The 26,884-nt window shown below is 36.9% G+C and overlaps 1 protein-coding gene across 11 annotated transcripts in view; it reads left to right on the top strand.

Moving 5' to 3' along the window:
* IFTA (intraflagellar transport associated protein) overlaps nucleotides 1–21,902 on the top strand; it is a 59,602-nt gene extending 37,700 nt beyond the window's left edge. For all 11 annotated transcript variants that reach the window (XM_071074870.1, XM_071074867.1, XM_071074874.1 and 8 more), the window contains 3 exons: nucleotides 342–408; nucleotides 12,543–12,682; nucleotides 21,648–21,902. In XM_071074870.1, the coding sequence (XP_070930971.1) occupies nucleotides 342–408; nucleotides 12,543–12,682; nucleotides 21,648–21,812 (372 nt within the window). In that variant the 3' untranslated portion in view covers nucleotides 21,813–21,902. The remainder of the gene's footprint in view (nucleotides 1–341; nucleotides 409–12,542; nucleotides 12,683–21,647) is intronic.
* Nucleotides 21,903–26,884: the final 4,982 nt, after the last annotated feature.

Genomic DNA, 26,884 nt, shown 5'->3' with positions numbered 1-26,884 from the left:
ATTGTCATGGTGGTGGTATATATTCTGGGATAGAATCTGGAACAAAGTCCCTTTTTAAAAAGTCTCAGACTACTTTTTTCCCTTTCAATGCAGAGGTCTGACTATGGTGCCATTTTGGCCTGCCAAAATCCAGGTCAGCTTTCAAATTTACTGCTTCTTTCAGATGTCTCTTGGGAAAGCACAGTGAACACAAAAGCCTTGAGCTGGGACTCAAGAGTTAATGAGAAAAGTGGATTCAGCTGCTCAGTTAGGTGTTGTGGAAGTGAATTCATTGACTTTTCATTGCAGTTTTTCTTTAGGTCTATTCTGCTTAAAAATGATGTTAATTCTTTTTTTTCTAGGTAAACAATTTCCTAGATTTAGAAGATTTGGACATGGATGAAGAGATTAAACCCCAAATGAGTGAGGGTATGCTTTCTATTTCCTTTCTATACTACCTGACCTCTTTCTAGAAACTACAAATAAGGCTTTAGACAGCTTTCCTGTTTTTGGCAATTCTTACCTCCACCTCTCCTAAGATAGGAAAAACTAAAGTTGTGAGCTATTTTTTTCAATAACAAAAATTTCAGCTGAAAGGTCAAAGCTTTTTGAAGATTGTGAAACCTTTGGTCTTAAATGAAATAAAGGTGTGCCCTCCCACTAACAATTCATCACAGGATTGATTCTTAGGTAATTGTCTCAAGTGGAGCCATTGTAAGTCAACTCTTTATTTCTTAGAAGTACAGTCTTGTAAACTGAGATTATTTTTGAGGGACGCATGAAATACCTATTGATCATAAAAATCATAAAAATATCAGAATTGGTCACAAAAATAAGGCTGTCTTGCCTGGTATTAAAGGTTACTGAGGTTGAACCAAGTTTCAGTGGACTTGAGTGAACTAATGTCAAGACCGTCCCACATGTAGAATAACATGCAAAGCCTAGACAGAAAATCTACACATGCTTCAGTGAGCTAGTCGAAAGAAAATAAAAGAAAATCCATTTTTTTGCTTTTAAAAATATTTATTATGTAAATTAAACTCTTAATACTAAAGATATATTGTAAATGTTTCTTCTGAGGCATTTTTCCACATGGACTGGATTGAAAAAGACTTCATGCTAGTCTGTTGATGTTTATTTAGAGGAAAACTTTTTTCTTTCTAGTTAACATTTCTGGATAGGCATAGATATTCTTTGTTTCTCAAAGGACGTTTGAAATATGTTCAAAATCAAGAGGTTTTTTTTTTTTTTTTTTGAAAACACTCATTCCTGATTTAATATGCAAGAATATATCAAAGTCAATGCCTAATTTTACGGAAGGAGCAGTTTCCATGGAGGTTTGGTTGTCGATGTTTCACTATTGTTTACTGTCTTTAGGTAGTCATAAACATGATTTATGGTCATTAGTGTTGGAAGGATGGCTTATTTATAATCAGACAGAAGTTAAAGTGACTGGGTAAAGTTGGTTTGGGGATGGTGACTATCTATACGTTGGTTGTATAAACCTCTACTCTAGCTTCTTCAGCTGCTTGAATTTGAGAGGCTTTGGTAACCGGAAGCAATGAATATTTTTATTGTTTTCAAACATCACACTACTCCATGAAGGGATTGCTTTTCAAGCACACTATTAACCAGTAGATGTTGCAGATTCTTTAATTACTTACTTGGTTTAAGTGAAATCAGAGGTCTAGAGGGATCACATCCTCTAGGGAGAGGTTCTCTAACTTTAATACGCTGAGTGGCTCTGAATTTCTATAAGAGCAGCATAGGGACTCCAGTTGGATTAGAAGGGAGAGCTAAGGACTTGTCAGGAAGCTACACTTGTAGAGGAAGCACACTGTTTTGGGTTTTGGGTGATTTGGGAGAGGGAACCTTGTTAAAAATGCAGATTTCTGGATCTCCCTCCCAATAGAGAATCTAATTCAGAAGGTCTTTGATGGCATCTGGTGATCTGCATTTTAACCAACACCCCAGATTGCCAGTTAATATTCTATATTATTAATATAATTAACATTTTATATTATAATATAATAATATTAATTAATATAATTATATATACTGGTATATCTATATACTATATATACTAGTGTATATGTAATTTATATTATAATAATATTAATATTATTATATTATAATAATATTAATTAATATTATAATATAATATATAATATAACACACAATATTGATATTATATTAATAATTAATATTGATATTAATACACTATTAATATTAATCAACATCAATATCAATATATTAATATTAATTTTGATATATTAATATGTTGCATATAATAATATATACTAATATATAATAATGCATAATAATAAATAATATTATTATTTATTATTATTCTTTAAGTCCTAGGGTACATGTGCACAACGTGCAGGTTTGTTACATATGTATACATGTGCCATGTCGGTGTGCTGCACCCATTAACTCGTCATTTACATTAGGTATATCTCCTAATGCTATCCCTCCTCCCTCCCCCCTCTCCACAATAGGACCCTGTGTGTGATGTTCCCCTTCCTGTGTCCAAGTGATCTCATTGTTCAATTCTCACCTATGAGTGAGAACATGTGGTGTTTGGTTTTCTGTCCTTGTGATAGTTTGCTCAGAATGATGGTTTCTGGCTTCATCCACATCCCTACAAAGAACATGAACTCATCCTTTTTTATGGCTGCATAGTATTCCATGGTGTATATGTGCCACATTTTCTTAATCCAGTCTATCATTGATGGACATTTGGGTTGGTTCCAAGTCTTTGCTATTGTGAATAGTGCCGCAGTAAACATACGTGTGCATGTGTCTTTATAGCAGCATGATTTATAATCCTTTGGGTATATACTCAGTAATGGGATGGCTGGGTCAAACGGTATTTGTAGTTCTAGATCCCTGAGGAATCACCACATGTGTCTGTTGGCTGCATAAATGTCTTCCTTTGAGAATTGTCTGTTCATATCCTTCACCCACTTTTTGATAGGGTTGTTTGTTTTTTTCTTGTAAATTTGTTTAAGTTCTTTGTAGTTTCTGGATATTAGCCCTTTGTCAGATGGATAAATTGTAAAAATTTTCTCCCACTCTATAGGTTGACTGTGCACTCTGATGGTAGTTTCTTTTGCTGTGCAGAAGCTCTTTAGTTTAATTAGACCTCATTTGTCTATTTTGGCTTTTGTTGCCATTGCTTTTGGTGTTTTAGTCATGAAGTCCTTGCCCATGCCTATGTCCTGAATGGTATTGTGTAGGTTTTCTTCTAGGGTTTTTATGGTTTTAGGTCTAACATTTAAGTCTAATCCATCTTGAATTAATTTTTGTATAAAGTGTAAGGAAGGGATCCAGTTTCAGCTTTCTACATATGGCTAGCCAGTTTTCCCAGCACCATTTATTAAATAGGGAATCCTTTCCCCATTTCTTGTTTTTGTCAGGTTTGTCAAACATCAGAAGTTTGTAGATGTGTGGCACTATTTCTGAAAGCTCTGTTCTGTTCTATTGGTCTATATCTCTGTTTTGGTACCAGTACCATGCTGCTTTGGTTACTGTAGCCTTGTAGTATAGTTTGAAGTCAGGTAACGTGATGCCTCCAGCTTTGTTCTTCTGGCTTAGGATTGTCCTGGCAATGTGGGCTCTTTTTCGTTCTATATGAACTTTAAAGTAGTTTTTTCCAATTCTGTGAAGAAAGTCATTGGTAGCTTAATGGGGATGGCATTGAATCTATAAATTACCTTGGGCAGTAAGGCCATTTTCACGATACTGATTCTTCCCATCCATGAGCACGGATTCTTCTTCCATTTGTTTGTGTTCTCTTTTATTTCACTGAGCAGTGGTTTGTAGTTCTCCTTGAAGAGGTCCTTCACATCCCTTGTTAGCTGGATTCCTAGGTATTTTATTCTCTTTGAAACAATTGTGAATGGGAGTTCACTCATGATTTGGCTCTCTGTTTGTCTGTTATTGGTGCATAAGAATGCTTGTGATTTTTGCACATTGATTTTGTATCCTGAGACTTTGCTGAAGTTGCTTATCAGCTTAAGGAGATTTTGGGCTGAGACGATGGGATTTTCTGAATATACAATCATGTCATCCGCAAAACAGGGACAATTTGACGTCCTCTTTTCCTGATTGAATACCCTTTATTTCTTTCTCCTGCCTGATTGCCCTGGCCAGAACTTCCAACACTATGTTGAATAGGAGTGGTGAGAGAGGGCATCCCTGTCTTGTGCCAGTTGTCAATGGGCGTGCTTCCAGTTTTTGCCTATTCAGTATGATATTGGCTGTGGGTTTGTCATAAACAGATCTTATTATTTTGAGATACATCCCATCAATACCGAATTTATTGAGAGTTTTTAGCATGAAGGGCTGTTGAATTTTGTCAAAGGCCTTTTCTGCATCTATTGAGATAATCATGTGGTTTTTGTCTTTGGTTCTGTTTATATGCTGGATTACGTTTATTGATTTGCATATGTTGAACCAGCCTTGCATCCCAGGGATGAAGCCCACTTGATCATGGTGGATAAGCTTTTTGATGTGCTGCTGGATTCGGTTTGCCAGTATTTTATTGAGGATTTTTGCATCGATGTTCATCAGGGATATTGGTCTAAAATTCTCTTTTTTTGTTGTATCTCTGCCAGGCTTTGGTATGAGGATGATGTTGGCCTCGTAAAATGAGTTAGGGAGGATTCCCTTTTTCTATTGATTGGAATAGTTTGAGAAGGAATGGTACCAACTCCTCCTTGTTCCTCTGGTAGAATTCAGCTGTGAATCTGTCTGGTCCTGGACTTTTTTTGGTTCGTAGGCTATTAATTATTGCCTCAATTTCAGAGCCTGCTATTGGTCTATTCAGGGATTCAACTTCTTCCTGGTTTAGTCTTGCGAGAGTGTAAGTGTCCAGGAAATTATCCATTTTCTAGGTTTTCTAATTTATTTGCATAGAGGTGTTTATAGCATTCTCTGATGGTAGTTTGTATTTCTGTGGGGTCAGTGATGATATCCCCTTTTTCATTTTTTATTGCATCTGTTTGATTCTTCTCTCTTTTCTTCTTTATTAGTCTTGCTAGCGGTCTATCAATTTTGTTGATCTTTTCAAAAAACCAGCTCCTGGATTCATTGGTTTTTGGAGGGTTTTTTGTGTCTCTCTCTCCTTCAGTTCTGCTCTGATCTTAGTTATTTCTTGCTTTCTGCTAGCTTTTGAATGTGTTTGCTCTTGCTTCTCTAGTTCTTTTAATTGTGATGTCAGGTTGTCAATTTTAGATCTTTCCTGCTTTCTCTTGTGGGCATTTAGTGCTATAAATTTCCCTCTACACACTGCTTTCAATGTGTCCCAGAGATTCTGGTATGTTGTATCTTTGTTCTCATTGGTTTCAAAGAACATCTTTATTTCTGCTTTCATTTCGTTATGTACCCAGTAGTCATTCAGGAGCAGGTTGTTCAGTTTCCATGTAGTTGAGCGGTTTTGATTGAGTTTCTTAGTCCTGAGTTCTAGTTTGATTGCACTGTGGTCTGAGAGATAGTTTGTTATAATTTCCGTTCTTGTACATTTGCTGAGGAGTGCTTTACTTCCAACTATGTGGTCAGTTTTGGAATAAGTGCAATGTGGTGCTGAGAAGAATGTATATTCTGTTGATTTGAGGTGGAGAGTTCTGTAGATGTCTATTAGGTCTGCTTGGTGCAGAGTTGAGTTCAGTTCCTGAATTCCTATATTATATATAATAATATAATAATACATAATAATAAAATATAATAATTATATAATGTGTTAATATATTATATGTTAACATATATAAACATATAAAACATATGTAATCTATATTATATGTAAAATATATGTTAATATAATTAATTTGAGGATAGCACGTGGAGACAAATGGTTCTAGTCTGCATGTAATACATATGCAATATAAAATAAATTTCATAAGAGGGCACAAAAGTACATGTTTTGGGTGCTTTTGTGAATGGTTTAAATTTTTCATTTCTTGCCAATATGAGAAGTCTGTATATTGACATAAACCAACATAGCCAACAGATCTGATTTTTCTTATGTCAATCTTTGTTTTTTGAGATGGAGTCTCACTCTGTCACCCAGGCTGGAGTGCAATGGCAGGATCTCAGCTCACTGCAGCCTCTGCCTCTCAGGTTGAAGCAATTCTCCTGCCTCAGCCTCCCAAGTAGCTGGGATTACAGGTGCATGCTGCCACACCCGGCTAATTTTTTTGTATTTTAGTAGGGACAAGATTTCACTGTGTTGCCCAGGCCGGTCTCAGGCAATCCACCTACCTCGGCCTCCCCGAGTGCTAGGATTACAGGCATGAGCCCCTGTGCCCAGCCCGTCAATCTTTTAAATTAGCCTTTTTACCTTCTCCAGTATTTTCACATTGCTTTCTTTAAATATTTTTTTCAAGTTACATTTTTCAATTAACAGATTTATTTTAAAATATTGATAAAAACATCTTACTAGTAGGATTTTTCCAGAAATCAGATAACAAGCCTTCTTATATTTGTGTATAAAAGATTACTGAGGCTGAACCAAGACTTGAATGAACTAGTCAAGACCTTCCCACACATAGAATGATGTGCGAAGCCTATGCTGAAAATCAAACTAGGCTTCAGCAATTTATTCTAATTACTGAAAAGGCCACCAGGGCTTTACAATTTTCATAATGCACAATCAGGGTCATTTAAAGGAAAAAGAAATTAAATAGTTTGTGCCAAGGTGAATTTTATTTTGGGCCTAATTTGTATTACACTTCAGGAATGCGAGCAGAAGGCAAATATTTATATCAGATGGGAAATGTGACATTTTAAATAGTCAAGTTGCTTGTATAATTTTGGCAGCTGGGAGGTTTACTGATTAGATTCTGTTGTTATTGTTTAAGCAACAGATTTGCCTGGGGCAACAAGGAAGTGGTTTGCATATTGTTTTTCTACCACTGACTTTATTTGTTCACCCCATTCACTCTCATAAATATTCTCCAAGATTTAGGAGCATGATTCTTTTCTGATATTTGTTTTATCATTTGGCAGCCCAGGTGGAAAGATTGGAGACGGTTTTTCAGTGGAGCCAGTTCTGTTAAGCAATGGTATTAAGCAGTTTTCTGAGGTTAGCATCTGCCACAGAGTTTTGTGCACTGTGTTTATTTGATATCAAGTTAACCTATTCTTCCTTTTTTGAATTTGAGATAAGGTAGTTAACCTGGTGACTGTCAGGCCTCAGACAAACTGGCCCAAACTTTTACCCAGCACGATTATTGTTTGGATCAGTTATTAGTTATTGTGCTGAGACCATTAGAATAGGAAGATTTTCTGTTCATCTTTATTTTTATGCTTCTTCAGTGGGCCCAGCCCAAGTAGCTCAAGACTTTTTTTTTTTTAATCTACTTCTGAGATTCATGCTGTCTTACACACATCTCTTGGCCAGTGGGTGTACTTATGCTGTGACTGATTGTATTGCTTGAGAATGGGCACTGATTCCTGCCCAAAGGTTGGCAGCCTTGTTTGATTTTTATTTTCAGGTTCTCCAGTACTGTACTTCTGCCTTAGTCCATTTATGTTGCTGGGTAAAGAAAAGAGATTTATTTGGCTCGTGGTTCTTCAGGCTGTGCAAGAAGCATGGAGCCAGCATGTGCTTCTGGGGAAGCCAAAGGGTAGTCACATGTGCAGAAACTGCATGACGAGAGAGGAACTGAGAGAGAGGGAAAGAGGTGCCAGGCTGTTTTCAACAGTCAGTTCTCTCGGGAACTAAGAGTGAGAACTCAGCGAAAACTCACTCACTCAGGAGAGAATGGCACCAAGCCATTCCTGAGGGATCTACTCTCAAACCAAGCACCTCCCTCCAGTCCCTACCCTCCAACATTGGGGATCAAATTTCAACATGAGACTTGCTAAGGCCAAACAAACCATATCCTAACCATAGCAACGTCCAGTCATTTTTAGTCCATTAAAGGGATTAATTGCCATTAATGAGCAAGTGCATACAAGTGATGACATTGGTTACCTCTTTTTTTTTCTTTTTCTTTTTTTTTTTTTAAAAAGAGGTATTTCTTAATTTGCAACTTTAAGCAGCTTTAGGCTACCCCCAAATGACTAGGGACTCTTATTCAACACATATTTAAGAACTGTGGCTGAAATCTTGGTTCCTCATCCTTCTCCAATGCCTTTAAATAGTTGATTTTTGTAATTTATCTAGCTTTTCTAGTTGTTGATAGTGGGAGGGTTGGACTGACATTAGCTAGACCAGCGGACTCCTGAGGGTGTGGTCTGGGAATCCCTCAGAAACCCTGAGGTTGGCAGGTCATGTGTTGATGTTTGCACTGAAGTTGGAAAAGCAATGATGGGTGAAGATGCTGGCACCTTAGTCTGAATCAAGTTTGTGGCACCAAGTTATACTAGCAGTTGTCATCTTCACTGTCATAAATTTATAATAAAAAACAAATGCCAGTTTTCATTGAAAATTTCTTGATGTAAAAATTATTAATTTTATTAAATCTTGATTCTTAAGTATACCTCTTTTTAATGATTTTTGTGCCAAAATAGTAAGTGTTCATACGGCACTTCTGTTACATACTGAAATACAGTGGTTGTGGAAAAACACTTGGGTGATTGAGTGGTGTGCTGAACTAGTTTATTTTTCTCTTTCATGAATCACCATTTTTACTTGAAAGAATGACTGGCAAACTATATTTCTCAAAAATGAATAAAGTGAGCCTGTCTCTTCAAGGCTAATAACTAATGGTATTTGTTGCCAATGATAAAATTGGCAATGCATCAAGTGAAAATTAGATTTTTAGAGAACTTGTATCTAGTACTGTGAGCTTGACAGCTTCTCAATATTTAAAGGCTTCTCTGGCAAAATTGGTGATATTAACTAATGTGATTTTTATACTGTATAATGAAATATGTCAAAATTTGGAAGATCTACATAACACAGTGAACCAGTATTTTCCAAATGACCAATTAATAATGTTTACAAAATTATACATAGAAGAAAGATCCATTCAGTGTGCAAGATAGACCAATGGATTTTAATGTAGCAGTACAAAAAGTTCACTGACATGTTTTCAGAATGCTCATTGAAAATAACTTTTGAAAAACTTTATCATTTTTCAGATGGTGGTGTAGTATCACAGAAAAATATCCACAACTATATAAAAAGACTATTAAAATACTCCTCCCCTTTCCAACTGCCTATCTGTGTGAGTCTGGATTTTCTTTACTTCAACTAAAAAACAGCATATTTCAAAAATTGAATGCAGAAACAAATAGGGAATCCAACTTTCTTCTGTTCAGCCAGATATTATAACAGATTTGAAAAAATATAAAATAATGCTTCTCTTCTCAATATTTTCTGTTTCTAGAAAATAGACTTTTAATAAAAATACTTATTTTAATATATAACTTGATTATTTGTAATGATTCTAATATACAAATATTAGAACACTTGTCAGTTTTAATTTCTAATATGGTGAGTGTTGATAGACATAACCCATATAAACAAAAGATCTTTGGGATCTTCAATCATTTTTAAGAATAAGAACTACTGAACGAGACTATCATAGCTGGAAGCTCTATTTAGAAGTGGCCTGGATGGCTAAAGTATTTTTTATCTATATCCTTTTTGTATTAGGATGCCCAAACTTTCAGGAAATTTTGGCCGTTTTATGTGGTAACAAATGAACACACTGGTTAATTTTATAAATATGCCAGGCAGATTAAATATTATTGTATATAAAATTTCAGATGTCAAGTAGATTGCTCACTTTGTAACACTGTATTAGATTACATGGCTATAGTCTTTGACTTTCTGATCATTGACAAAATACAGAGACAAATGGCATGAATAGCTACTTTTTAAATAGTAGAATTTCTAAACATATGGTTGAGAAAGAAGAGATTAAAATACTTCAACCAGTCTTGCCGTCCAACCTCAAGATTCATTTTTGAAAGTGTCCCTGACTCTATAATGCCAAGATGGTGGCATTTCATTAAGGTGAAAACAAAGCCTTTGGTTGTTTTAGAAACAACTAATATGATCAGATTAAGTCTCTTAAAGCATTTCTGTTTTAGAAGGTTATACAGAGAACTTCAGAAATTTCATTTCCTACCATGAGTGAATACAGTATTTTTTTCTCCTGAGAGAATGTGAGTATATATATAACCCACCCACAATTGTAAAATGGCTAAATGATTGCAGTAGTTTTCTTTATAACATATGCCTTGCCAGGCTCTTCTCATTCATATTGTTTTTGCCCTTTTATAAATCTGTCATCTTTAGAGTTAGAGCCATTCTATTTTTTCTTGATTATTCTTTGATTGATTTTATATATGAAAGTCTTATTCCTGTAATGTTTAGTTTTTGAGGGTAAGGGCTATACTCATTTTACATCATCCACAACATCTTATTGGCAGGCAGACTCTTGATACTTGCTGTTCAGTTTAAAAGTTGAGGTGTACACAATTCATTTTCTATCTCCAAGTATTTGTTGAGAATTCGCTGTGTATGAGGTGCTATGTTAGGCACTAATAGATATGCATTGGTGCATTTCGCTTTGACTCTGAAGAAACAAATGACAAGAATTTAAGACATGGAGAATACTGAGTCTTGTCATTTTGAAAGAATTGTTCCCATGGCAGTAGAATTATTATGAAAGAAACCATTTTTGTTGAAAATCCTACTTTCTTGGCAAATAAGTTAGAGAAGTGAAGTTTCAGTAAAGAAACTGCAGAGTTAGCCTCCTCGCTGCACAATACTGTCAGCCAGAACAATGATTTTAAATAGCCCTGAAAGCAGACTTGATTTTGATTTCACATTTGAACTGATGTTTGCTCTGTCAGCCAGTGGTCAGGTAGATAATGGTTTTCATGTTGAGAGGCCCAAGCCTTTCTCTTGTTGCTTTCCTTGTTAGTGGGTCCCTCACCAGATTTGTACCAGTCCTGGGCTATTACACGAGGATGCTCAGTGAGGATTTGGCTTTGAACTCATAAATAGGTGCATTAGAAAACCAGTCTTCCCACCAACCTCACTGAATTTTAAAATGTTGTTTCTCTGGGTATGAAATGTTTGGGAAATGTACTTAATGTTGCCTAACCATGCTAATGTGTTATAGTAATGACATTTCTTGGTTCTGAGTTTGAGTGTTTAATTTGATCCAGTAAAATAAAATATGTAATGAAAAGGCTTGTTTAAAAGAAGTTCGTAATGTGGCATTGTAGGATAAGAGCATGGGCTCTGTAGATAGACTGCCCAGCTCTGCCCTTTTTAGCTGTGGGATCTTGAGTGAGGCTACTGTCAGTGTTTAGAGCTCATTGCTTGTAGAACAGGAAATAATAGAGCTTTGGGAGTATTAGCAGAGCTAAAGCATACAAAATGATGAGTATGTAAGTGTTGGCTATTATTATTGTTTTTATTTCTGCTAATTAATGAAATCATAGTCTAAAATTTCAATAATTAGCCATAGCAGAATTACCTTCTTTGTCATTTCCCCTCCACAATTCTATTTCCAGGCTGTCTGTTTTCTCTGTTGCTGGAGTCATAAGAATTTTGTAATTATATTTTTTTTGTGTGTGAAGGAGATATCTATAGTGTTGAGGGATTCATTTCAAATAAGTTTCAGTTTTTGAACAGCAATACCTGCTCAATTATCTCCCTATGCATGCTGCCATTTGCAGCAGTCAAGTCATGCCTGTTACTAATTAATCACTTCCATTGAGAACTTAATTAGTGCCTTAATTAGGATCATCCTTGAGAAGTGGGCAGCATCATCCAGAGTCGCCTCCAAGTTATTGGCTAGTTCTAGCAAGCCCTTCTGTTCCTATGAAAACAGGCTGAGGAGGAAACCTGTTGTGCTTCTATTTGTTTTTTTGTCCTCCTTGAAGAAAGCTGTGGAAGATCATCAGTTGTCTGTGATGCATGCATGTACTGTCACACATGCAAAAATCAGGAGACATATCCGCTTATAATAGGTCAATCAGAACTCCAAAATTGGTTATTGAATTCTTGAGATTGTGCTTAACAAGCAGGAAACACATTGCTGTTGTTCTTTGCAAGTGTTGAAAATTAGACCATGCATTATGAATATGACAGAGTATTTCATTCTTCTGCTGAAAGTTAAAGTACTTTCCTTCTGGCATTACTGTTTTTTAATATATATTTTTGAAATATTGCCATATTGTTACAGGATGAAATCAGCACTCCATTTTCTTTCTCTTTATCCCTTCAAGAAAATATGGGAAAATGAAGCAAAAGTAACATCTTACCACCTTATTTTCCTATAAAAGTAGAAATTGAGTTGAGAGTAAAAGGGACAGTCAGGTTACTCCAAAAACAGTACTCGTCCAGACATTTTTGGGGGACTCTTAAGTTTGCAACGATAAAATAAAAGTAAATGCACTACTGGCTTCTATTATGAGGAAAGGGCAAACCCTTGAGTCCAGTTCCCAAAGGGGAACAGGCATTGTGAAATGGACCTACTTTACATGAGCATATTTGCTTCATTTTCTTTGACTTCTGGGCATTTAAATGATTTAGGTAAATTGTGAACTTGGCGAAGGGCTCAACTGAAATATTTTGTATCCAACAGATTTGCTGCTTCTTCCAGGAGAAGTGGAGCAGGCTGCAAGCACCAGCATTCCTCTCTGTATCCCTTCTGTAGCCCAGCCTCCTACCTGTGAGGTGAAGCCAAAGCCCGCTGTAAAAAGAATGGACAAACAGACGGAAGAGGTACTCTACAGGGAATTCAGTCATTCTCTACACTGCCTTGATTTTGTAATTCATCCCTTCAAAGAAATGCTGTATACTTTTGTATTTGTCTAAGATTTGGGAAAATATAAAATTCAAGTTGCTTAATTGGTCCTTCTCACAGCCATCTATCTCAAATGCATACATTTCTTTTTAAACACATAGCACAATTATGTTTTTACGTGGAAACCATTTTTGTTTTACAATGTATGCCGTGCTACAGATCTGTGCTACCCAAGGACTACACATAGAAAGGATGGACAGTTTTCTTGCCCTTTTTAGTCTGAACAGGCCGTTTTTATTATTATGGATAAGGTTCTATAAACTTTTGAATGAGTTAAGGTAAGGCCAGGCTTCTGTAACAGAGAATCCCAATAATAATTCAATGGCTGAAAAGAGATAGATCTTTATTTCTCTTATTTAACAGCCTATATAGAGCCCTTAAAATGAGCAGGTGGCTCCTTTTTGGGGGGTCATTAGGGACCCAGGTTCCTTCTTTCTGGATGTCCATTATATTTTAGGACATCATCCTCACCTGCGTATTCCGGGTCAGGTCATCATCATACCTGGAGGGCAGAATAGAGGAGCATGGGGACAGCATGTTTCCCCAAGGCTTAGGACTCAAGGTCCTTAATTTCTTCTGCTCACATTCCATTGGTGACCACTTAGTCACATGTTCCTACTAGCCACAGGGGAGGCTGAGAAATGTCACCTAGCTATGAAAATGGAATCTATGGCATATCTTTCACAAATGTGCAACTTGAAAGTCATCTTTTGCTATCATTTTGCAGCTCTTCTACATATGCTTAATAAACTTGCATCAATAGAGGCTGTTGCTAGCGCTGGTAGTGACCTTTCTCACCCTCCTTACTGGAACACAAAGCAGGATCAGGCCCAAGAAGTTGTTAAGGGCTCTTTATTATTGCTTTCTAATAAAATCCTTAGGGTCTTTTTGGATTATTTAATCAGGAGGTACTAGTCTTGTTACTAGAAGATATTCTGTTATAGAATTAGCGATTCAGTCAGAAATAATCCACACATTTCACTTTTAAATTACCACTTTCTAATAAGTACTTTTGTTCACTGACATCATGAAAGTATATCCAGGATGCATGCAGGCTTATAATAAACTCCCAAATTGATTACTGGCTAAACTGTTAGGGACAGTCACTTTTCAATATGCTTTTTGAATTATAGATTGCTCTCTCTGAGTTGTAAAAAGCTAAAATTATAAGGCTATTTCTAGAAGGAATAAGTTTTTTTTTTTAAGATTTGTTCATGCTGTTGACTTCACTTGTGGCCATACAAGTTATTGGACCAGCCAGTAGACATGGCATCTAGTACTTTTATAGAAATACAATTTTATTTCAGTACAATTAGAGAATATATATAATCTAGTACCATTATAGAAATTGTTACAAAGTGATTTTAGTTAATGGGTTAAAAAAACTGAATGATTAATCATTACTTCTATTTTCTTTAATTTGCCTATGTGGTACTATGAATGAAAACAGAATCTATCAAATAGCAGTATAATTCAAGTTGAGACCCCATATATGATGGTGTGTTTAAGAGGAATATAAATTTCTTACCAGAAATGTGGACATTTAAAAATGTTGGAATCAAAATGATACAAGCCACAGATGAATAACTTTTGCTGTTTTTTGAATATCTGAAGTAATATCTTGGTTGGGAATTTTTATTTCTAATTCCTATTTTTTAGAGTAACTTTTCACAACCATCTAGAATCACAGTATAGGTTGAACATTCCAAATGGGAAAATCTGAAATGCTCCAAAATTTGAAACTTTTTGAGTGCTGACCTGATGCTCAAAGGCAATGCTCATTGGAGCATTTTGGATTTCAGAGTTTGGGATTAGGGATGCTCAACTGGTATATGTTCTGCAAATATTCTAAAATCTGAAACCCAAAATACTTCATCCCAAGCATTTTGGATAAGAGATACTCAACCTGTACTGTACCAACTCTGCTTTGGTTTGATAACATTCATCTTATTTTAAAGCACCCAGAGCTAGTAAAAGAATATAATCATTAGTTTATAGCAAATGGGTCCTGAAGGGCTTACTGAAAGGCCATTTTGGGATTAGAGATGATAGTTTCTTTCTGTGATTTCAATCTGAAAAGCTGAAAATATATTCTGCATGTCCTTCCTAACTTTCTCTGAACCGCCTATTACGAATCCATCAACTTTCTGTATGAATGGGACCAACTCAATGTTTTACCTAATTTAGTTTTTTTATTTTTAAATTAACATATAATAATTGTATATATTTGTGGGGTATAGTGTGATATTTTAGTACATATATATGTGTATGATCAAATCAGGGTAATTAGCATATCCATCACTTCAAACATTTAACATTTTTTTGGTTCAGATTTCTTCCCTAATTTTACCACATGCATAATTATGTATAGAATTATGTGTATAGAATCATCTTGCCTTAGTTACTCCATTTTGATGAACTTTGGAAGTTTGAAGCTACTCTACAGAACAAATAGAGTTGTTATTAGGAGGATAAAAAATTGTGATACCCACCCCCTCCCCCTGAAAACTGTAGAAGAGGTCATAGAAGAAACTTGTGTGGTATTTTAATAGGAGCTCTCCTGTTTGTCCAATTCATAATGGTACTCTAAAAATTTTCTCCTATAAAGACAGTTTATTTACCATAGTACTTTGTATGGTAGCCTACAGCTAAATGCTGCCATTATTGATTTAAGCATTAGTTTCATTTTCTTTAATTTGCCTATGTGGTACTATGAATGAAAACAATCTCTCCATCAACAATGCCTCTATTAGAATAAGTCACATGAGCAATTTTAAGGGGACTGAAAGTTTTCCAATACTCCACAAATTTTATTCCCTGAGAGGCTACAAAAAGGTTTCAATTAGATTTGAAATTAGACACCTGAAATCCACATATTTCTTTCAGCTCCTTAGGCAAAAATAACAAGTTAATAACTTAATTCATAGTTGTTTTTTGTTTGGCAGCAGGGGACTTGGTGTTCCATTGCACAAAGTCTTCACTGAAGTAAATCATAATTTCAGTTTGTAATCTAAAAACCTTGGCTTTGAACCCTAACACGAACTGAATTGGAAAGAAGAGAATTTCCAAAGTATGCCACAACAGCCAATAACTGAAATATATACATAGAAATGCAACCTTTCTGTATTTGAAAAGCTGTTCCATCCTGGCTAACACGGTGAAACCCCGTCTCTACTAAAAAAAATACAAAAAAATCAGTCAGGCGTGGTGGTGGGCGCCTGTAGTCCCAGCTACTCGGGAGGCTGAGGCAGGAGAATGGCGTGAACCCGGGAGGCGGAGCTTGCAGTGAGCCGAAATCGCGCCACTGCACTGCAGCCTGGGCGACAGAGCGAGACTCCATCTCAAGAAAACAAACAAACAAACAAACAAACAAAGCTGTCATTTAGAAGATCACAGTGATATCTTGTGAATTGCAGTGTGCACCTACCTAGGCTCACTTTGAATCACTTATGTGTCTCCGGTCTTGGAAAACTAAATTCACTCATGCATGTCATCATAAGCTTACGTAATTAACATGCAAAGTCAGAACTAGTGCCAAGCTCAGTGCCATGCATATAGTAGACATACAGTAAACATTTATTAAATGAACAAATAAATAAACAAACCTCACCACTAAATGGGAGTGATTTTCTGGTATACAGTAATAACATGGTTGGGGTCATTCTCTCTTTTCTATTTGTTCATTCACATCAACCTGTAAACAGGTTTAAGTCTTTCCTATCCTTAACAAAATTAAACAAAACAAGGAAAACAAGCTTCCCTTCATCTTGGACCCCTCTTTGGCTACTGTCTGTTCTTTTTTCTCTCTTTTAATCCAGAATTGAAAAGCTATTAGACTCTTCAGTATACTGTAAAATATCCTTGGCTCCAGTCACCTGCCTGGATGTTTTCAGAATGAAGGCACCAATTGCTTTATGATTGCCAAATCCAGGGGACACTTTCCAGTCTTCCTTTTAATGGATCTCTCTACCATGTTTGACACTGTTGACCTTCCTCTGGCACTCTTGCTTCGTTGGTTCTCACTTCACTTTTCTTCTGTGATTCTTTACGTATTTCTCAAATTGTGTTTTCCCTGACTCCTTTGGGTTTTCTCTCCATCCATCACTTATGAGCTGGTGTGCCTTAGGGTTCGGTGCTTAACATACAGTTCCTCACAGCCTACATACTTGAATCCATCTTCATCTTCAAATTGACATCTCTAGCTTCAGACCTTTTTTTTTTTTATTTTTTTTTCAGTTTCAAGTTTGTATATTCAATTCATCTAGATTCCTTCAGGTACATTCAAATTAAACTGTGCTTTACCTGCTTCCCTTTCTGCATTCTTCCTTTTCTTACATTTCCATATTCAGTCACTTATTGAGTGCTGCCAATTTCACTTTCTATGGATTTTTCAAGTCTCTGCTACCAGTCCCCTGTTCTCATGATGTCTTATTGAACTGCTCTAGCAGGTTCTTGAGTACTCTTCTGGCTCCAGGCTTATCCCGCTCAAATCTACCTTCTGTTTAACCTTCATAGTGATCTGTCTCATATAATTTCCAACAGGGCAGGGCAATTTTTTTTTTTTTTTTTACTCCAGCACCTGTCTCATTGTAGGTGCTTAATAAAAATTAAATGGATGAAGGAATTTATTTGAAATGCATAGATGACCAAGTGTCTTCCCTGCCTTCAAAAAATTCTTCAGTGACTTTTCATCATCTCTAGGATGATTTGGCACCATATTTGTCTCTTGCCACTCTCCAACTTACACTTTGTGCTCTGACAATGTTGACCTACTTTCAGACTCACAAATGCGAAATTCTGCATCTTATTTCCATGGACTGCTCACGGAAACTCCCCCTGTCAGCAAAGCTCTTCTCTGTCAACTTGTAAACTAATGTTTACCCTTTAAGAGTCGGCTTAGATATCACCTCTTCCAAGAAGCCTTCTCTGATTCCTTCCCAATCCCCTCCAACTTAGTCTGGGTCAGGTATTCCTTCTGTGTTCCTATCACCCTGTTCTTACCACATTTTACTCTAATGATTTGTTTGTGATTTCACATAGGTCTTCCTCTTTGTATCCCCAGCACCTAACACAGTGACTAGAATTTAATAGGAATGTAGAGTTTGTAGAAAGAATGTAAAATATCTGAATGATTGCAGGAGGCTATTCCTCTGACATTTCGACTCAGGGATGTACTGGCCACAGTACAGTATATCCCCAAAATGGTTTAGAGTGTCCTGAATGTCATGTTTTGGCATTGCAAATGTGACATTATTACTATTCTTTATTTCTTGCTTTAATATCTCAGTATCTAACTGATTGCCTAGAAAAATCTAACAATAGCTGCTGTTAATAACCCTTCATTTCTTAGTGAAGAAATTTATATTTTAAGTATATTTTTATACATTGAAGGATATTATAAATGAATAATCTTTGTGTTGACATTATCTTTACTGACTTGCTGAAAACTTTATTTCATGTTATTGTTATGGTTAGTACCAAGTGACTGATGAAGAAAATCATCATCCATAACAGAGAAGAATGTAAATGTATTAAAACTTAAAGGAAAATAAGATATTTCCATTAATCCCAGCACTTTGGGAGGCCGAGGCGGGCAGATCACGAGGTCAGGAGATCGAGACCATCCTGGCTAACACAGTGAAACCCCATCTCTGCTAAAAAAAAAATACAAAAAACTAGCCGGGCGAGATGGCGGGCGCCTGTAGTCCCAGCTACTCGGGAGGCTGAGGCAGGAGAATGGCGTGAACCCGGGAGGCGGAGCTTGCAGTGAGCTGAGATCTGGCCACTGCACTCCAGCCTGGGTGACAGAGCGAGACTCCATCTCAAAAAAAAAAAAAAAAAAAAATACATTTCTACATGTCTAGTCCTCTAAGTTTGGATATTACAGCCACAGGGTAGTTTGAGACCTCAGGGAAGGGAGAATCTTAAGAAGGCAATGGGTTGGGCCATATCTAGAACTAACTCGGCCATGGGAACCCTGATCAAAGTTTAGAAGTAAGTCTGAAATACAGGACTTACTTTAGCTGGGTTGCTAGGATGAGGTAGATAATAAGTGAAGTGATGTGTGGGGAGGCTAGTAAGATTGTCTGGAGAGTGGCAAAACTCAATCAAGAGTAAGAGGCCAGGTTCGGTGCTCATGCCTGTAATCCCAGCACTGCGGGAGGCTGCAGTGGGTGGATTACTTGAGGCCAGGAGTTTGAAACCAGCCTGGCCAACATGGTGAAACCCTGTCTCTACTAAAAATACAAAAATTAGCCAGGCCTGGTGATATGTGCCAGTTGTCCCAGTAACTCAGGAGGCTGAGGCGGGAGAATTGCTTGAACCTGGGGGCTGGAGGTTGCAGTGAGCTGAGATCGTACCACTGCACTACTGCCTGGGTGACAGAGGGAGTCTCTGTCTCAAAAAAAAAAAAAAAAAAAAAAAAAAAAAAAAAAAAAAAAAAAAAGAAAAAAAAATAGAAGAGTAAATGAAGCTTCTGCACTTTCCTCTCTGTGCTTCTGTTTCCCTTTTTTGCATTCCTGTACTGGAGAGCACAGCACGTGATACTGAAATCATTCCTACACTTCTGTCTTCTCCTTGAAGTTATGAAACCTTGTAGACATAGATTTTGCTATAATCACTTTATGTTCTCAGAATCTGCTATATAATAAATGTTTATTGAGTGAAGAGGTAAGGGGAGGGAGGTGGGAATTGAGGTCATTTGTGTTCTGTAGAGGGAGTTGGGGGCATGGTATGGTGTCACTGAGATTTTAATATGGCAAAGGGATTTGTCTAATTTGAAATTGTATTCCTAACCCCTAAGTGAGAAGTGGGTGAAGACAAAGTGACTGCATCTAGTGGGGATGGCTAGTAAGGTGTAGGCAAGTTTCAGAGGTTTCAAGGTAGAATTTAAAGACCTAGTATAGGGGACATATGCAGGTATAGGCAGCTTGAAGCTTAATAGACATGTGATGAAAGGCCTTTACCCAGGCATGAAAAGGCAGCAAAATTCCCATCAGACTGAATATATTGATGGAAACAGGTTCTCCTCCTTATGCTTTGCCAGGATCAGCTAGAATCAGCTCCAGAAGGGGTTGTGGCCAACCAAGCCTGCAGGCCTCAGTACTTACTGCTGAGTAGAGCTGGAGACAGCAAGAACACTTAACATTCAGGAAATGAACATCTTGTGTCATTGTGTGTGTGTGTGTGTGTTTCTGCATTTGAGCCATCTAAGCAAGACTGTCCCACTGTCACTTTGGCTGTGTTGATGATAAATTCGATCTCAGAAAGTGATCAAAATCAGCCTTGCAGGCTGATTTGCTTTTTGTATACAGCTGGGTTTTAAAAGCTAGTCCTGGTATTACACGTAGCCTTGAGTACAGTTTTCTAATGGTAGGCTGTGAGAATTGATCATCTTATTTAGAAAAGGTCTTCTCTCCAAAGAGCTATGACTTGGCTTAGTGAAAACTTCAAGGTTGATTCTTGTTGATGTTTCTGTTGAGCAGGTGAGGCTTTATTTGAAGCAGATTACCCTGGATTCAAATATTGCTTCTCTCCCTTACTAACTCTGTATTTTGGGCAAGTTACTTAACCTTTCAGAGCTTTATAAAGTAGGGGTAACAGTGACTACCGGTAGGGTTGTTTGAATATCACTGCTGATGCGATGTGGTTCCTAGTATCAGGGCTGGCACATGGTGGAAACTCACCATGGAAACTCAGTGGCAGTTTTGTCAGAAAAGCACTAAGGTCCTTTCTAATAAAGAGGAAATAAGCACATCTCCAGAAGTTGTTCTCCTGTTGATTTTACTAAGAAAGGATGATAAATGGCTGAGCGTTTGCTATTATCACTGCACACCTAACTTCAAAACATAACTTGCGGAACAGGTAGGAGATAACTACTCATTATTTTTTCTTTCACCTTTAGTAACAGCAGATAGTTTCTGAGCTACGTGCTACATTTTTACCAACATTGCATAAGCCACTCAATGAGATCATCTTCCATGCAAGAATATTTAAAGCTGATTATAGCTTTGGGACATTTTTTCATTCTTGCATAAACCATAGTTTTCAATTATTTCAGCATCACTATACATATTGTAGAGCTACATAGAAGCACTGGATGATTTCATTGTATCACACACCATTTGTTTTTGGAGAGGCTTTTTAGGGTGTGATACAAGAGATTTAAGGCATACTCTTGGTTTGTTGGAAAATATGCTTTTTTATCTGCCTTCCTTTAGGAAGTCTTTAAAACTCACAAATTATGAATAGATTCAAAATTATTACATTTCTTCGTAACACTTTACTTATAGATAAACTGATATTTTTAAATTCTTGGCAGGAAAAAAGAGATCCTGGACTTTTAAATTTAAACTATGTTTCAAGTTTTACTGTTATTAGCCAAGATTTATAGGTATTATCTGAAGAAGTATATTCAGTGTAGTGTACTTTTATCTTTAAAAAATTATGTTTTATTAATATAGATCTTTTTTGGCAAATGGTGAAAATCTATTTAAGGTTGATAAAAAATCTTAGTGTATATTTTTCTCACATTTTAATATAACTGTTGGTTTTTCTGTATGCTTCTCTAGTCCTAACACTACAAGTGGTAAAATGTATAATGAGTGTATGCAAGGGAGACTTTCTGATTCTTGCCTTGGGCAGCATTAGTTAATGATATTCATTCAGATACAGCATGGTATAAATGGGGCATATTAAGAGGCTTAAATTAGGTCAAACTGAATAATTGAATTTATTCCTTTACTTAAAAACAGCTTAATCAGCTGAGAGTGCTGAAGTCTGAAAAAAGGTGTAATTAAATATTACTAGGGAGTTAATTTTCTCAATTTTATCTTCATTTACAATGATTGTGTATGTTTTTTCCTCCTTTGTTACCTTTTATAGATACTTGGAGATGAAGTTCAACCCTTCTCACTTGATGAAGAATTTGACTATGACAATGTGACACTAACCTCCAAGTTTAGTCCTGCAGAGATAGAGACCATCAAAGAGTTATGCAAGCAGAAGAGAAAGGACACCAGCCCAGACTTAGAGGAACCCTGTGACTGATTCACAGAGGCATTTTTTTTGTGCGTGTGTGCTTATTTTAATTTTGTTCTTATTCAAGCAACATTAGAATAAAAGATAAACCTACTATAATTTCCTTTGTGGAAATTTACATATGTGCACTCATTTATCAGAGTTACCTATTATTAGGGATATAGAGCAATAAGGCCAAGGAGATTGCAGCCCTTACAGAATTCTCTCTTGCCGTGTTGTTGCTGCATCTTGTGCCTGGTTGGAGGAGATGGGAGTGGGAAATGGGAACAGGAAGCAGCATCTATGGAGGGATCCATTTTGATGAAAGCATTGCACTAGGTGATGTGAGGTGCTGTACCAAAGGTCAGAAACATGATCCTACTTCCTTGAGAGTCAAGGACAATTGCACATGAAAACACATTGTAGCACATTAGAGAAAAATTGCTAATATGAAGTAGGTCTGGGTCCTAGCTAGGTCCAGAGATAGTGCTATCAATGTGAGTGTTGTTGAGAGATTTGGCTTCTGGAATTGATTGGGAAAGGCTTTACTGAAAAAAGGCATTGAGAATTGATGATATGTCATACATTAAATTATTACATTTCTTTATTACCATTAAACCATGTGTGATAACAGTTACAAAGTACAAGGATATTGGGGGAACCTGCTGCCAATATTTCAACATAGGTTCTTTCTATTTTCCCTAAGTGTCAACTGGCTGAGAAACAAAGAGAAAGAGTACAGAGAGAGGAATTTTACAGCTGGGCCTCTGGGGGTGACATCACATGTCGGTAAGACCATGATGCCCCCCTGAGCTGCAAAACCAGCAAGTTTTATTAAGGATTTCAAAAGGGGAGGGGGCGTACGAACAGGGAGTAGGTCATGAAGATCACATGCTTCAAAGGGCAAAAGGAGAACAAAGATCACATGCTTCTGAGGCCAATAAAGATCACAAGGCAAAGGGCAAAGCAAGATCGCAAGGCAAAGGGCAAAGTCAGAAACTCCTGATAAGGGTCTGTGTTCAGCTGTGCACATATTGTCTTGATAAACATCTTAAACAACAGAAAACAGGGTTCGAGAGCAGAGAACCGGTCTGACCTCAAATTTACCAGGGCGGGATTTTTTCTCCACCCTAATAAGCGTGAGGGTACTGCAGGAGACCAGGGCATATTTCAGTCCTTATCTTAACCGCATAAGACAGACACTCCCAGAGCTGCCGTTTATAGACCTTCCCCCAGGAATGCATTCCTTTCCCAAGATCTTAATTATTAATATTCCTTGCTAGGAAAATAATTCAGCTATATCTTCCCTACTTGCATGTTTGTTTATAGGCTCTCTGCAAGCAGCAAAATATGGCTCTATTCTGCCCGACCCCGCAGGCAGTCAGACCTTATGGTTGTCTTCCCTTGTTCCCTAAAATCGCTGTTATTCTGTTTTTTTTTTCAAGGTGCACTGATTTCATATTGTTCAAACACACATGTTTTACAATCAATTTGTACAATAGTGGTCCTGAGGTGATGTACATCCTCAGCTTACGAAGATAACAGGATTAAGAGATGTAAGACAGGCATAAGAAATTATGAGAGTATTATTTGGGAACTGATAAATGTCCATGAAATCTTCACAATTTATGTTCAGAGATTGAAGTAAAGACAGCATAAGAAATTATAAGAGTATTATTAGGGAAATGATAAATGTCCATGAAATCTTCACAATTGTTATTCTGCAGCAGCTCCAGCTGGTCCCTCTGTTCGGGGTCCCTGACTTCCCACAACACAAGGAATGAGCTCTATCTCCAGAAGCTTAAAATACAACTTGAGAAGGCAAAACAACTAGAGAATATAAAAATGCATTATGAAATGCTAATTATGTAACATACCCATAAATGCATTAAGGGAAGGAGAAAAGAGAGATGAAGGCCCAGAGGAAGGGGGAGTAATATGTTTCAAGTAATTTTTATTATTATAGGAATTAGTAACAAATTGAATGTACTTAAACTTAACTGATTTTCTTTTCTTCTTTAAGTGCACTTTGTTTTTCAGAGCAGTTTTATATTCACAGAAAAATTGAGGAGGACAGCACTGTTTTCATACACCCACTGCATCTCCCTGACGTAGACTCCCTTGCTATCAGTATCCCACACCAGAGTAATTTTTTTTGTTTTGTTTTTCACTATTAGTTTTCTTTTTCTTTTTCTTTTTTTTTTGTGGTAAGAACATTTAACATGAGCTCTGCTCTCTTAAATGTTTAAGTGTACAATATAATCTTGTTACCTATATGCACAGTATTGTACAGCAGATCTCTGGAATGTATTCATGTATAATTGAAACTATACCCACTGAACAGCAACTCTCCATTTCCCCCTTCCCCTAAACCATGGCAACTTCCGTCCTCCTTTCTGCTTCTATGAGTTTGACTTCTATAGATAACTCATGTAGGTGGACATGGAGCATTTGTCCTTCTGTGATTGGCTTATTTCACTTAGCATAATGCCCTTCAGGTTTGCCCATGTTGTCGCATATAGCAGGATTTCCTTTTTTTAGGCTGAGTAGTATTCCATTTTATGTATATACTACATTTTCTTTATCCATCCATCAATGAACATTTAGGTTGTTTCCATATCTTGGCTATTGTGGATAATGCTGCAGGCCTGTGGTTGTATGCATGTACTTGTGCTTGTGTGTGTGTGTGTGTGTCAATGTGTGTAAGTATTCATAAAAATTCCATTTATGTTATTTACAAAAGAACGCTCTTGATTTCATGTTGCCCTAGGGTCAAGTGACTTCCACATTTATTTTTACTTATTCAACAAGCTTTCATAAAGCTCCATTTGTGTGTTCAAGCTTTAGGCAGTGGGGAGGATACAGGCAAGTTAGACATGGTCCAATTAAGTAGGGAAGAGAGATGTATACACAAATATAATAGAGCTATGTTGTTCAATGTAATAGCCACTAGCTGCATTTTAGTACACTAGAGTACTTGCAATATTATGACTGAGAAACTGATTTTCAGCTATTTAATTTTTATTTTAATTCAAAATAAATGATATTTGATTCAGTTATTAGAAAACTTTCAAGTACATTTAGAACAATTTAGGTATGTGAATCTACTTTTTCAATTATAAATTTTATGAAATGTAAATGCAGATCAGTTATTTTGGAAAACAGCTTAGTGTATTAGGGTCCTCTAGAGGGACAGAACTAATAAGATGTATATATATATAAATATAGAAGCTTATTAGGAGAATTGACTCATACAATCACAAGGTGAAGTCCCACAATAGGCCATCTGCAAGCTGAGGAGCGAGGAAGCCAGTCAGAGTCCCGATATCTCAAAAGTAGGGAAGCTGGCAGTACACCCTTCAGTCTGTGGCCGAAGGCCTGAGAGCCCCTGGCAAATCACTAGTGTAAGTCCAGGAGTCCAAAAGCAGAAGAACTTGGAGTCCATTGTTTGAGGGCAGGAAGCACCCAGCACAGGAGAAAGATGAAGGCCAGATGACTCAGCAAGTCTGCTCTTCCATCTCCTGCCTGCTTTATTCTAGCCACGCTGGCAGCTGATTAGATGGTGCCCATCTAGATTGAGGGTGGGTCTGTCTCTCCCAGTTCACTGACTCAAATGTTAATCTCCTTTGGCAACACCCTCACGGACACACCCAGGAACGATACTTTGCATCCTTCAATCAAGTTGACACTCAGTATTAACTATCACAGCTTAGTGTCTGAATTTAAAATATGCTGCAAGTACAAAATATGTGTTGGATTTCAAAGAATTAGTAGTGAAAAAACTGTGAATTTCTTGTTATTTTTTTGTATTAGTATATGTTGAAATGGTACTATTTTTGATTAAATAGTTAAATAAAATATATTATTAAAATTCACCAATTTCTTTTCTCCTTTATCATGAGACCACTAGGAAATCTGAAATTACACATGTGGCATGCATATTTGTATTTGACAACACCGTAGTCGAGGGTAATCTTTGTTGTGAGACTGGTGTATACCAAGAGCTACTGGGACAAAGCATGTTGGAGTTTTAAAATTATGTTTTGGAGAACTAGGGACTCCTTACAGAGAAGCTGATGTTTAAGCTTGGTTGTAAAGAATTAGTAGGATTTTTTGAGGCAGTAGAGGGGGAAAAGCATTCCAGTCCAAGGGAATAGTGCACAGAGGTGTAATGGAGTGTGACAAACTATTGCTTGGTTAAAGTAAAACCATAGTTTTCTACTTTATGGGATAAACAGGATAACTGCAGGAGAGGAAGTTAGAAATGTAGATTGGAGCCAGATTCTGCAAGCCTTGTGTACTGTAGACTTTATTCTCTAGTTGATATGGAGCTATTTAATGTTTTCATGAGAGGAATAACACAATCAAAAATGTATTTCAGAAAGATAACTTCAGCGTGAATGTGAGAGGTAAAATGAATATAGGTCAATAGGGAGACAAGTTCAAAGGATAGTTTGTGTGGGTAAAAGCGGGGGGCATAGATTTGATGAGATCTGGGAGCAGAAGTAGCGAGGATTTTTGACTAGTGCAATGTGGAAATGAGAGGAATTGTGAGGTTAAGACAAGATCTTAGTGTGCAGTCTATGTACTCTTTGACTTGAGATAACCTTGTTATATAATTGTTAACAGGATTGGATACTCTTTTGGTTCTCTATATATAGCATTTTGGTAGTTTCAATAAAAAAGACTTTGTTTTTTTTTAAGAGACAAAAGTTCTGTCACTCAGGCTATTGTTCAGTGGCACAATCATAGCAGCCTCGAACTCCTGACCTCAAGCAATCTTCCCACCTCAGCCTGCTGAATAGCTAGGACGACAGGTGTGAGCTGCCATGTCTGGTGATTTTTTAAAACTGTTTTTTTTTTTTTTTTTTTTCCATAGAGACAGGGTCTCCCTATATTTCCCAGGCTGGTCTCTAACTCCTGGCCTCAAGTGATCCTCCTGTTTTGGCCTCCCAAAGTGCTGGGATTACAAGTGTGAACCACTGCACCTGGCCAAGACTTCAACATTTTTTACAACATCTCCATTTTATGGACTTAAATAGTTTTATAATCGAAGAAACAAAACCACCTTTTTAAGTGTTTACAAAGAACTACATTTCAGT

Source organism: Macaca nemestrina, chromosome 12 (genome assembly GCF_043159975.1).
Source record: "Macaca nemestrina isolate mMacNem1 chromosome 12, mMacNem.hap1, whole genome shotgun sequence".
Classification (NCBI taxonomy): Eukaryota; Metazoa; Chordata; class Mammalia; order Primates; family Cercopithecidae; genus Macaca; species Macaca nemestrina.
Note: the sequence above shows the minus strand (reverse complement) of the source record. Positions and strands in the feature narration are given on the sequence as shown.